Source organism: Quercus robur, chromosome 2 (genome assembly GCF_932294415.1).
Source record: "Quercus robur chromosome 2, dhQueRobu3.1, whole genome shotgun sequence".
Lineage (NCBI taxonomy): Eukaryota > Viridiplantae > Streptophyta > Magnoliopsida > Fagales > Fagaceae > Quercus > Quercus robur.
The window spans coordinates 52,286,345-52,299,978 of NC_065535.1; the positions used below are offsets into that span (position 1 = coordinate 52,286,345).

General features: G+C 35.8%; 1 protein-coding gene across 1 annotated transcript; it reads right to left on the reverse strand.

Moving 5' to 3' along the window:
* Positions 1-1,204: 1,204 nt before the first annotated feature.
* LOC126713958 (uncharacterized) lies at positions 1,205-12,660 on the reverse strand. The gene is made up of 9 exons (XM_050413923.1): positions 12,364-12,660; positions 11,010-11,118; positions 10,716-10,822; positions 9,686-9,811; positions 9,466-9,586; positions 9,237-9,321; positions 2,019-2,132; positions 1,850-1,889; positions 1,205-1,676 (listed from the first exon to the last, which is right to left on the reverse strand). The coding sequence occupies exons 1-9, from the start codon at positions 12,544-12,546 to the stop codon at positions 1,524-1,526; spliced, it is 1,038 nt and encodes a 345-aa protein (XP_050269880.1). The 5' UTR covers positions 12,547-12,660; the 3' UTR covers positions 1,205-1,523.
* Between the last annotated feature and the right edge of the window lie 974 nt (positions 12,661-13,634).

A 13,634-nucleotide genomic window follows, 5' to 3' on the forward strand; every position in this document is an offset into this window, starting at 1 on the left:
CCACAAAGTATTGTTCATAGACTCATTCGCAATTTTTATATAGGTAATAGATATAAATAAAGTTGAAAATATTAACAAATGACTTAAGAGCATTAATTTATGAATATTCATTTCACCTTTTAACTCCCAAACAATGCGAGGGGAGAGAGAGAGAGAGAGAGAGAGAGAGAGAGAGGAGGCAATTTTATTTTTCTCTTCTGTTAAATGTATTTTTATAAAATGATATGGCATATTCTAATCGGACTATTTGTAAAGATTTCAAGTTTAATTGACATTTATCAGATAGATATAAATATTAGAAATCTACTAAAGTAGCTCCAAAGTTTAAACTTAGGTCTTCCTCCTCTTATTGGAAATAAATGATATCTCAGAAAATGATCTTACGAGACTACCCACTTATAGCGTGCGAGATCATACAAGCAGAGGTCGTATATGTGGGATTCACATGCGCTATATATGACAATTGACAAGACTGATGACACCTTCCCATACAAGACTTTTTATTTTCCTACGGAAGCTGCGCTAGAGAGACACTAAATAAAGGTACGTACTCAACTCATCCACCAAAAATATGCCATGCAAAAGTAATAATTTGCGGCCACGCAACTTCAAGAGTCCAAGACAGAGACGTCTCCAGAAAAATATAGTCCCTCCCCTTTACCCGAATCAGGGAGCAACTAGTGGAAGCAATGTCTTATTAATATGTAATCCTTTCTGACTTGAGTTCCTCTAGTCTACTCTAGTGCACCACTTAAAGCGGTTGCTTAACTAACTGGCCTTCAAACCTATTATATTTCAACAACCAGTGCAGGCTAGACTGCTTTTCTCTCTCTATCATACTAAATAAACTAGCCTTATAATTAAACCATTCGAGTCATCCTAATAAAGGGAAGAAAAAAAAAAAAGTAAACTAGTCCACCTAAAAAGTTGTAGTCCTTTTCTTTTAGACCTTTTCTTCATTGATTCACATTTTGTAAGAAGTGCAGGCGAGGCAAGCACCACAATTTAACAAAAGTGGGTGTGCTTTACATACTTATTTTGTTTTTTAAAAAAAATTAACTAAAAGTATAACTTTTAACATATTTTAAGAAATAATCTAACAAAATATGCCTGTAAACAAACATAACCCCACTGTTCTAGAAAATGGGAGAAAATCATTGTTATAAAAATAGGGTGGCCTCAAAACAAAAGGGCTCTTTTAGTCTTAAGCAACAACAAAAGAAACCATCTCCATTTCTATCAGTGTGCTATAAACAATCTGGTCAAATTCTTAATTGTCTTCATAATCTAAAACGTAATTTCCATATAATCTTAACTTTAAAAAAAAATTCATTTCGGCAAATTAATCCATAATTCTGTGTAACATTTTATGCTTGGGCGCAAATCAACTTTGTTTCAGTCCAAAATGGAAGATTTTGTCATATATCTGACATAAGTTCCTCTTTTTAGATAAAAAGAGTTCACGTGAATCCTAGTGGAATTCATCTTTTGCATCCCTTCCTCTCTCTTTCGAGGCTTCTTTTCTACCTGAGCCACCATCTCTGAGCAGCAGATATTGGAGCCTGCAAGAACGGGGCATAGCGGTGGACAAGTGGATTAACAGTCATTCCAATCTTAGTCCATACACTATTGTGGTAACTGGCAGTCACGGGGGCATGATACATGAGCTTCAATAGCTGTCCAAAAAAAAAAAAAAAAAAGTCATTAGGTTCTAGACACAATAGTGCAAAGGTTAACACAAAGTATTCAGAGACCAAATTTGACGAAAAAAAAAAAAAAAAAATCTATAGAGATTTTTTTTTTTTGAGGGTGAAATCTCTATAGATGATAGAAGAAAAATGTAACGAACCTGCCAGTACATGAAAGTTTGTATTATGTTGCGCTGCCACCTGCAAGTATATAATGTTAGAATCTAAGAGGCACCAAGAACAGACGCAAACAAAGACATAAGAATGGAAGGAAAAAATAAAAATCACAAAGACTGAAATAGAGAAAAAAAATATCTCTGAGAATCTCACGAGAACAAGGAAATAATCAGGAGAAAGCCAAGTCCAATCTCAGCATGTGAAGATAGTATACTGAGGGTAGTTGTGTTTGACTCCACCCAAACACAGGGCTCTTCCAAATACTTCCTGTTCACCAAAAAGGAAAAGATAAGATTACTCAAATGAAAAAAATTCCAAAAGAGCAATGAAATAATGGCTCATATGAGAAAGGTTGAAACAATGATATGTTTTAACTCAAGAATTGATAAAAATTTTCAAGCAGACAAACTCTACTACATGAAGACAAGGGAAAAGCATAAGGGTTCTGTCTTCTGGAACATCAAAATGAACTATAGATCATACATCCAACATTGTTCAGTTTGTGTGTGTGTGTGTGTGTGTGTGTTTGTAACAGAGAGAGTGAGAGATTGCCACATAAGGCATGTCTGGTAGTGCAACAGGCAACCAGAAAAAACTCTTCAGGAAAACATTTAGGATGCCTGCTAATTTTCTAAAAGTTCTTTAAGGGGAGCTCAAAATCTAAAATCTCTGTTTGCTAAAATCCCACATTTTGAGCTTTATCCTTAAAGCTCTTTTCAGGCACTGTTTCAGCTATTAGGACATGTGATAGACAAAAATGCTCATGCCGTTTTCTCTTAATACACTTGACACCCTCACTCATTTCTTTCCTTCCTCTTTCCTAAATCTAAAACAACAAAAGGATCTCTCATCTCCATCACTGCATCTGCCTATACCGTGGGCATGTCAAAGTCCTATCCATCTCTGGACAGCACCAGACAGAGAGAGAAGATGCTACACTCTAAACTAGAGAGAGAAAGATATAGTGTGAGTCACCAATCAGGTGTGGGGAATAGGAGGGCTTTTATGGCATGAAGAGAGATGGAAACTGAGAGAGTTAGAAAGTCATTTAAGTTTAGAGAGTGTGAGATGGTATCAAGGTACAAATGGTTCCAGAGAGACCACATAACGGTCAAAATTCCATTTTTTTGGTCTTCACTTATCCATAAATTTAACTCTCTTTTTTTATAATCCAATTTTACCATAATCATACTTTACTATGATCATGCCAATAGTAATTATTAATGTGACAAAGATTATGTCCATATGATGTTGATATGGAATGTTTAAACAACATGTTGATTGTACAAAACCATAACACATACATTTAATAAACACATAAGAGCCATAATAATTTCTTTTCAATAGAATAGTATAAGGATAATATTGGAACACATTCATAACCATGATAAATATTAATTTGTAACAATAAACCAAGAAAGCAGCAATTATAATAAACAAATTAACACCAGCGATTAATGGAGTTATTTGCACTCAAGTATGAAAATATATATTAATAGCATAAATGTTAGGATCGTGATTGGGACTCAAACGGAAGCCAAATTGGGCTAAAACAAGGAAGTGCCAACTGGCACTCCTTGATCCAATGCATTCTAAACTTCTGTGGCAGCCTTCTCTCACTCCCATGCACATGATTCAACCTTGAGGTAGCAGCTTGGAGCTTAGTTGGATGAGATTACAAGAGATGAACATGTTAGAGTCAGTTACAATAAGATAGACTAACCTAAGTGAGTTAGGGTTTAAGCACGTGTATCATGTTAATCACATGTAAATCTTTATGATCACATACTGAATTAATTAGCTAATAAGCTTGAGACATGTGGGCCAATTTGATTAGGGTAAGTGATGTCTAAATAGATGCTTGTATCTCTCATTTAGGGCATTATAATGAAGAATAAACTTCTTGTTGCTTAGACTTGTGAGTCTTGCTTGGAGGAAAAGACTCTCAAAGTAGCCTCGATTGGAGAATTCTGAATCTACCTCGCCTCAATAACTCGACCCCTTCCACCTGTAGGATGTTTTAGACAAGTTTCTTTCTCTCTCAAGAAGTCACAATCCTTTCCATTACTCATAACATTCATGAATCCCACACTTAAATTCCATCATCCATAAAATCCTCATTTCCAATCCAAAACCCTAACTGCCTAACAATCAAACTCCAGCACTCCTTATACACCAACCTTCGTCTTTTCACCATACATAAATCCAGCAACTCCACCCCAAGAACTGAGTTCCCTCATCAAGGAATACTACCCCTAAGTGTGTTCCATACCATAAAATAGTAAATTTTAGTAGCAATTACCAAACAGTTCATTTATACAAAGCACATTTATCATGTACTCTACTTTGTCATTCCTCACATTTTAAAAAGCTTTCTATCAATTTGGTTACCAAACAAATACAGCAACTTTAAAGCACATTGTAACTGTAATTTTCCAAACAATCTAAATATTGCAACTTTTTTCAGTTTAAGCTCTTTATCACAAAAATCTACACTGCTAAAGCTCTACTTCCTGCATAATTTAGCTCTACTTCCTACAGTAATCTCAAATGGACTCAGGCTTAGCTGCAACTAGAAGAAAATCAAGCTTTTCAAAGGAAAAATGTGATAACTCTCACAAACAATTTAAATCCAACTATAGTCAGCAGGCTCAACCATAAAGTCATCTTCATATTGATAATTCTTCAGCATCAAGGACATCAAGCAAAGTATTATCACCAACTGTGGAGGAGATGCAAATTATTTAAGCTAAGAGCATGCCAAGCCTGTCCAGGTTCTTGTGAATAGTTTAGAGGCGTATAGATTATGTGGGATAAGAGGGCTTTGGAAAAGATGGAGGCCATGGTTGGTACTTTCTCGGTATTGGTTAAGTGGCAAGGGGTGGTAGATGGTTTTATATGGGCATGTTCAGGGGTTTATGGCCCAAATGATAATAATGAAAGGGGACACACGTGGATGAGTTGGTTGGTATTCAGCAATACTGGAGGATACCATGGTGTTGTTTTGGGGACTTTAATGTTGTACGGTTTCCAAGTGACCGTTTGGGTGGAACATGTCTAACTCCGGCTGTGGAAAGATTCTCTAAATTTATGAGGACCTTAATTTGATTGACTTGCCGCTGGAAGGAGGTAGCTATACTTGGTCTAGTGGTACAAATCAACCATCAATGTCTAGGATTGATAGAGCTTTGATCACTCATGATTGGGAGGAAAACTATCCGAATGTTATTCAAAGGATTTTACCTCGTCCCATTTCAGACCACAGTCCAATTCTTTTGGAGGCGGGGGAAATGGCGAGGGGGAAGTCCTTTCAAGTTTGAAAACATGTGGTTGAAGATAGATGGGTTTGTGGATAGAGTTCAATCTTGGTGGAATCGGCATTCATTTGTGGGTACACCTAGTTTTGTGCTTGCCAAGAAATTAAAGGCATTGAAGGAGGACATAATTAAGTGGAATTGTAGAGAGTTTGGTAATGTAGATCGTCAAAAGAAACAATTGTTGGAGGAGTTGAAAATTTTAGATGCTAAGGAAGAGGAGCTTGGACTCACTGATAGGGAGAAATGTTATGGGGCAGATTTGAGGTCCCAGATGGAGCATCTTCTTTCTTTGGAAGAAATTTCCTAGAGACAAAAATCTAGGATGTTATGTATTAAAGAAGGGGATAATAACACCAAGTTCTTTCACAAGATGGCAAACTCCCATAGAAGGTATAATCATCTGAGGATCTTGGAGGTGGATGGGGTGGTTTTTGAGGAGGAATTCAAGGTAACTGCTCAGGTAGTACAATTTTATAAAAATTTGTATAAGGAGTCTGAGGAGTGGAGAACTTTTGTGGAGGGCTTGGAGTTTGATTGTGTTGGGGATATAGAGAGGGTTTGTCTTGGAGTTTGATTTTATTGGGGTGGTTTTTGAGGAGGAATTCGAGGTAACTGCTTAGGTAGTACAGTTTTATAAAAATTTGTATAAGGAGTCTGAGGGGTGGAGACCTTTTGTGGAGGGCTTGGAGTTTGATTGTATTGGGGATATAGAGAGAGTTTGGCTTGAAAGGAAGTTTGAGAGAGAGAAGATTTTTCAAGTTGTAAGAGACTTGAAAGGGGATAAAACTCCAAGTCCAGATGGGTTTACTATGGCCTTTTATCATTATTGTTGGAGAGTAGTGAAGAAATACGTCTTAACGGTCTTTGAAGAGTTTTTTCAATATTATAAGTTTGAAAATGCTACTTTCTTTGCTTTAATTCCAAAAAAGAATGATGCCTCGAATATTAAAGATTTCCGACCTATTAGCTTGGTGGGGAGTGTGTATAAAATCTTGGTTAAGGTTTTAGCAAATCGTCTGAAAATGGTTTTAGATCAGTTGATCTCTGAAACTCAAATGGCTTCGTGGGTGGGAGACAAATCCTTGATTCAGTTCTTATTGTGAATGAATGTGTTGATAGCCGAGTGAAGAGTTGGGTTCCTGGGGTCATTTGTAAACTTGATGTTGAGAAAGCCTACAATTATGTGAATTGGGAGGCTCTTCTGGATTTGTTGAATAGGATGGGCTTTGAGGTGAAGTGGTGTAAGTGGATTCGCACTTGTATATCCACAGTCCAGTTCTCTGTTTTAATTAATGAGTCTCCAACAGATTTTTTTGGTAGCTCAAGGGGTTTAAGACAAGGGGATCCGCTATCTCCTATGTTGTTTTTGATTATGATGGAGGTTTTCAGTAGGATGTTAAGAAGAGTGGAGGGAGCTGACTTAATCCGTGGTTTTAAAGCTGAAGGTAGGAGGGGTGGTGGGGAATGTGTTTCACATCTATTGTTTGCAGATGATACTATTCTATTTTGTGATGCAGATGTAGAGCAAATTCTTCATATTCGGTTGTTGTTACTTTATTTTCAGGTTGTGACAGGTTTGAAAGTCAATGTGTAGAAGACTGAAATGGTTCCAATAGGGGAGGTAGATGATGTGCATGCCTTGGCTGAAATTTTGGGCTCCAAAGTTGGAACTTTGCCTATGTCTTATCTTGGCATGCCGTTGGGGGCTTCGCATAATTCTCCTTCAATTTGGAATCCTGTCTTGGAAAAAATTGAGCGAAAGTTGGCCGGGTGGAAGAAGTTGTATTTGTCTAAGGTTTCATTTGGGAGTTCATAAGGGAAGGGAATGGAATGAAATGATCATAAGGGAATGGAATGGAATGAAATGTATTTAAGTAAGGGAAATGTATGGAAAAGAATGGAATTGAATGGAATTAAGTAACCTTGATTAGATGTTTTAAAATTGAGGAATGGAAAAGAATGAAAATAAATGGAATGTAAGTAATCTTGTTTAGAAGTAACATAGAGAGAATAAAATGGAATCATTTTATAATAATATTACTATTTAGACCCTTATTTAAAAAAAAAAGTTGAATATATAGGGATATTTTGGGAGTTTTAGTAAAAAAATCATTAAATTTAATTTCATTCCCTCCTATTACTCCCAATTTCAAGGGGAATGAAAATTCGAGGTTTTAAGGGAATAGAGAGGAATGAGTGTTCCCTCCTACCCATTCCATTCCCTCCCACTTAAACTCTCAAACAAACAAATGGATTTTCCATTCCCTCCATTAAAACTCCCAAGCAAGGGAATGGAAGAATATTCTAAAATTATTCTTTTCATTCCTTTCCATTCCCTCCTCCCAAACGAGGCCTAAGCGGGGTAGATTGACACTACTTAAAAGTACGTTATCTAGTCTTCCTACTTATTTCCTATCGTTACTCACCATTCCTACTTATGTGGCTAATAGAATGAAAAGTTGCAAAGGGATTTTCTATGGGGTGATAGCGAGACTCATCTAATATGATGGGTAAAGTTTGTGCGCCTATAGCCAACGGAGGTTTAGGTATAAGGAAACTTACTACTTTCAATAAAGCCTTATTGGGGAAATGGCTGTGGCAGTTTGGGAAAGAGGAGAATCGGCTATGGAGGAGGGTGGTAGCTTCAAATTTTGGAAAAGAGTTGGGGGGAGGGGGGTTGGACTTCTAAGCTAGGTAGGGGAGTTCATGGGTGTGGTTTGTGGAGAGTTATTCGTATGAGCTAGGAGGATTTTAGCAAAAATACTCAGTTTGTTGTTGGGTTGGGGCATAGAGTGAGATTTTGGCAGAATGGGTGGTATGGGGATCAACCTTTCCAATTGGCTTTCCCTAGACTGTATGGTATTGCTATTGACAAGGAGGCCTCTGTAGAAGCTTCTTTGTCAAGGCAGGGGGCGAAGGATAGAAGAATTTGGAATGTTCATTTTATTCGGGAATTTAATGATTGGGAGATGGATAAAGGGCTGCATTTTCTTCGTATCTTGGGAGCCAATACTTCTTCAATGGATATTGGAGACCGGTTGAGATGGAAGTTAAAGCCTAATGGAGATTTTGACATCCAGTCATATTATAACAAGTTGCAGGATTCTCCTTCAGTTGTCTTTCCTTGGAAATGTATATGGAGAGTTAAGGCCCCTAAGTGTGTTTCTTTCTTCATTTGGTGTGTAGCTTGGAATTAGATCCTAACAGGTGATAACCTGAGATTGAGGGGCTTGGATTTTGTGGACTGGTGCATTATGTGTCAACACTGTGGGGAGACAGTGGACCACTTACTTCTTCATTGTGATATGGCTTATCGGTTGTGGAGCTTTGTTTTTATAACTTTTGGAGTGTCGTGGGTCATACCTAGATCAATTCTAGATTTTCTTTTTAGCTGGTGGAATTGGTTGGGGGAACATTCGTCTCAGATCTGGAATTTAGTTCCATTGTGCATACTATGGTGTATTTGGAAGGAACGGAATCGGCGAACTTTTGAGGATTTGGATAGTTCCGATGATCTGATGCTTGCTTCTTTTAGTGGAACACTCTTTGATTGGTCTCAAGCTTGGGGACTCACGACTAATGGTTCTCTCCCTTCTTTTCTTAGCTCACTTTTTCTTTTGTAATTAATCTGTTGCTTGGTTTGTTTCTATGTATTTTCTCTGTTTTTTTCTTCTTGTAATTTCTGGTTTGCTCTGTGCTTTTCATGCATAGAGTAGCCTTTCGTGTATATATCATTCTTACTTATCAAAAAAAATATATATCACATTCACATTATGAAAATCATATAAAACAAAGTATTCAATGAAATATCACTAATAATGTTTCTGGAATGACAAGATTTTCAATAGTATATTCAGGCCACCTTCCCTTTCTTCTCCTCCCCTCGCCAAAAGGGAATAAAAAAATCCAAATATAAGGTCAATGGGCAATAAGATAGCATGAACAAGAAAACCCAAATAAGATACAACCAATTATGTAATCAAGTAAATCGAAACTAGAGAATCAACTAACTAACTAACTATATATATAAATATAAGGTTCATAACTCTCCTACCTGTACAAGGAGGAGCGATTGAAATTACGCCTAAGGAACTTGGCAACAAGTTCAAGTGCTCGACATAAAATGGGGATTAAAGCAACTGCAACAGAGATCAACTCATCAGACTATGCACAACTATATTAAAAGCTAGATTCAGCTATATGACAGAAGAACAAAGAACATAAACTGAGAGAGGAATTAATAAAGATACATGAAAAGAACTAAGAGACTGAGCAATTCTCACACTTAAGGCAAAGATTCGAAGTCACAAAGGTAAGGCAGTAGATGAAGTAGATGAAATCCTTGGTCACAATGATAGTCTGAAAGTAACTTTGCAGAGCCTGCAAATTCCATCCTCTGGGTTGCTGAAACAATAAAAGATTGGTTAATGAGCTTGAAGAAAGATAGCAAACCAAGTATGTAGTTCAAAGCTACAAGGGCAGTGAAAACAAATAAAAACATACCCCATATAGTGAATACAAGGAATACAGAGAGGAACATGCAGTGCCCATAAAGGAAAGCCGATATGCCCTTTGTGAAAGATTTCTAGGTACCAGTGGAAAAATTGCAAGTACAGCGACAACAAACACCTGCAGTGAAATATATATATATATATATATATATAAGCAATATTAACAGAATAATTTCAGTAATACAAGCAGATCAATAAAGTACAGGGATCTCACTATTTTTCCCTATTTTTTGTTCAAAATGGCATCCTTTTTAGGTGAGCTAATAGCAAGATTCTAACAAATGTTGACAGAAGGGGGCAGTAACTACTTGTTGAAAGTTGTGAGCTTTCATAGTCAAGAGACAGATTTAGAAGCAAATTGCTTTTTTATAATTGCCAAATTTACAATTAAGATGCAGTAGATTTTATTATATTCACTCTGGTATAAACTTTGACTATTAGCTTAGTTGTTATCGATTTCAATGATACACAGAACATGTTGGTAAAATAGATGTAAAAATACTCAAAAGAACAAAAGCAGACCGATAATAAGGGTTTAAGGAATGCAAAAATGTATGATTATTTGGTCAACAGCTCAAATCGATAACCAAATAGGTAAATTTACAACAAGGTTCTTTACAATCAACAGATTTAAGCATCCAACACTTTCCAAATAGCCTATCTTCTACGGTTGGTAAACTGAACTATTTGTTAACAGACTCATAATTGATGATTCTGATTGGGGGTGGGGGGAAGATGATAAAGAAGAAGTGGCTTTAAGGGAACAAATAAGTGTAAAAATCATGAAAAGCTTTGGAGAGATATTTAGTAAAACATCAATTTTTTTTTAGTAAGTTACACATGCATCCGGTGAGTCTTGAACCCAGGATCTTACCCTCCACCTAGCACTTATAAGGGGAGGAGATTTCAGTTGAGCTAAAGGTCATTGGCTAGTACATCATCATAACTACATACAAAAAATTACAAAAGTTTATTGACTGTCAAAGTATATGAATGCATGCATAAATTTGGTTTCACTGTACCCAAGCATTCACAGAGAACTGAATCGTATGCCGATCCCAGCGCAGAGAAGTTGGATTTGGACTGGTGGTTGCTGATGTCCCTGAAGCTCGAGTAGTACTAGTAGACCCTACAGCAATATTAAGGTTCAATTCAATGGCAGAAGAAATTTTAAGCCCAGCGAAAAGAAAATTAATACATATAAGTGCAGTAAGCAGATTTGTAATACTTTCACTTCCATTTTGGATCTTTAACAGTTGACCCCACGGCCTACGTCATTATATTTTTATCAAAAATGTAAAATTCAGATTATCTACCTGAGTTTCGCTGTCGAGGTTGGTCATTTGAAGATGTTGATGATGCTGATGGTCTTGCTGGTTGAGATGAACTATTAGTCGACATAGGCTCCACCACAAGATCGGGATCCTGTTTATGAAATGCAAGTATCAGTTCAGTAAAGATCGTCAAGACACAACAGTTAAAGCAAAGGTGACTTATGTGCGACATTAAAAAAAAAATGTGCCCTTTATTTTAAAAGCCCCAAGGAGCATACAAATGTTACAAAATAACATTAATACAAAGCAATTCCTCATCCAAGATAGAATCTCAACCTACAAAGCAATCCCTCTTACTGTCATCTGTGATAGGATCTCAATACGAAATATTCACTGAGAAGCAGGGGAAGCGATAGTAAAGAGTGTTGATTGATATATATTCCTTTTACTTATGTTAATGATAAATAAAAAATTAAGAGCATAACAACAAATCACTCAATATTTTTTTTTTCTTCTTTTAGCTCCACTTGTTCTAATAGGGAGAGGAAGTCCATTTAATCTCATTGGCAACCACCAAATATTCAATCTCCCATTCTTAAACAAGAAGACCAACAAAAATATCTAAAACATATACAAAACATGATGATAGATATATTAAGGAAGTAAGAAGGAAAACTTGTCATAGCATACAAGAATTCTCTATTTGACAAAGCAAAACATCAACATCTCAACATGGAATTCCACATGCGTAAACAAAAGGCAAACCACAATTCCAAAAAGAGACTTATCAGTGATGTCAAGAAGAAAACAAAACAGCAAGAGCCACAGAAATTTACATGAATATAGTATTCCTTCTTGAAGACTTGATAATGCACTAAAATTATGGGTTTCAACAGAATTGAAAAACGATCCATGAACTGACTCCAATAATTCTGAGGAGGGGATGTTTTATTGGGGCTTCAGTTCTAACTGTAAAAAGAAGGCATATACTTGATCAATTTATTTTTAGAAAAGCTCTTAAATTTTGAGAACAAAACCTACAATCCAAATGCAACACCCATCTCAATAAACCTAGAACCAAAACCCCAAAGTACAAAATGGATAAAACCCAGATGGGATTCAAAGGGTTCAAGCCCAAATTCTTATAAAACATCAATAATCAATTACATTTTACACGTCACATGACCAATTCCAAAAAAGTCAAACACAACCCAAGACAACATTTCTTTAGACAAGAAAAAAAAAAACACATACATAGACATAATAATCCACAAACAATGAAGAACCATAAATAAATAAATAAAAAAAACCCAGATGGGGATTGATGGTCAGAATCTCAAATGTCCAACAAGAAAAAAGAAAACCCAGATGAGAGAGAGAGAGAGAGAGAAGGTACGATGTAGCGCTGATAGAACTTGCGCTTGTAGTGGTCTTGGACATCGGAGACGGAGCGAGAAGCCATGCTGGGAGGAATGAGGATGTTGGACCAGTACTCTGCCCATCTCGGGTCGTTGTCGTATTCGTAGGCAGTCGCCGCTATTCTCTTCAGTTTCTGCGGATCTTCCTTCTCTTCTCCCATTTTCTTTTCTCCTAATTCTCTCTCAGACTCACTATTTTTTAACTATTATTAACTAGTATAGTAGTGCTAGAAAAAACTAGGAACATAATAATAAGAAAGAAACTACTACTTTTGCTGCCAATACAAAAAAGTCCTAAAGTTTTTGTTTTATCTCCTCAAAGAAAACAAGTGGTAATGCCAATGAAAAGGAAACTCTCCTTCAGTCTTGACTCAATCACGTAACGACGTCGTTTCTTTGATGCCTCTCTTTTTACTTTTTTCAAGTTTTTTCAAGTTTTTTTTATACAAGTTGTGATGTATGGCCTTGCAACAAGTTGATTAACCATAAATTTAGGTATAATATCTCTTTTATCTCACTTTTTCTATTATGGTATGTCATGTGTCTGAATAGTGAAATATAAAGTGGGTCAAAAAATTTGTGTTTAGTAGTATATTAAGTTTTCCAATTAAATTTAGAAAATTAGCTCTGTTTGTTTTACCGTTAATGTTTTTGTTGAAGACTGGCTTCATTTAAGCACAGATAGTTTGGATTCAACATACTTCAAGTTCTAGAGAATCAAGACTAAAGCTACAAGTCGTATGAAGGCTATATTACTAAGCTGCAAGTAGTTTTGTATATAGGTAGTTTTTCTATTGCTAGACAACTGTACCTAGTTGTGCATCCACTTGTATATTCAATTATCTACTTGTGCATGTTGTTAGAGACTTCACTAAATTTTTGTACTGTTTGGACTTTAGACAGTGAATAATGACATTTACCTTTTACCTATTTATTTTTTCAAATATATCTTCCAACACTCTCTATCATTTCTCCATCTCATTTAAATATTATTTCTTCACTCATTATTTATTCTTTTTTTTATTCTTCCTCTATTCACTCCCAATAACTATATTTTTAAAATTTTTAACAGCTATATTTTCAAAACAAATAACTTCTTCAAATTTTTCAAAAATAATATTTCTCAAATGGTAATATTTCTTAAGGGATTTTTATTTTTTATTATTCATTAACTTATAATTGATTTTCTTAAAAACAACTTACCTCCCATCAAAAAAAAAAAAAAAAAAAAAAACAACTTACCATACTT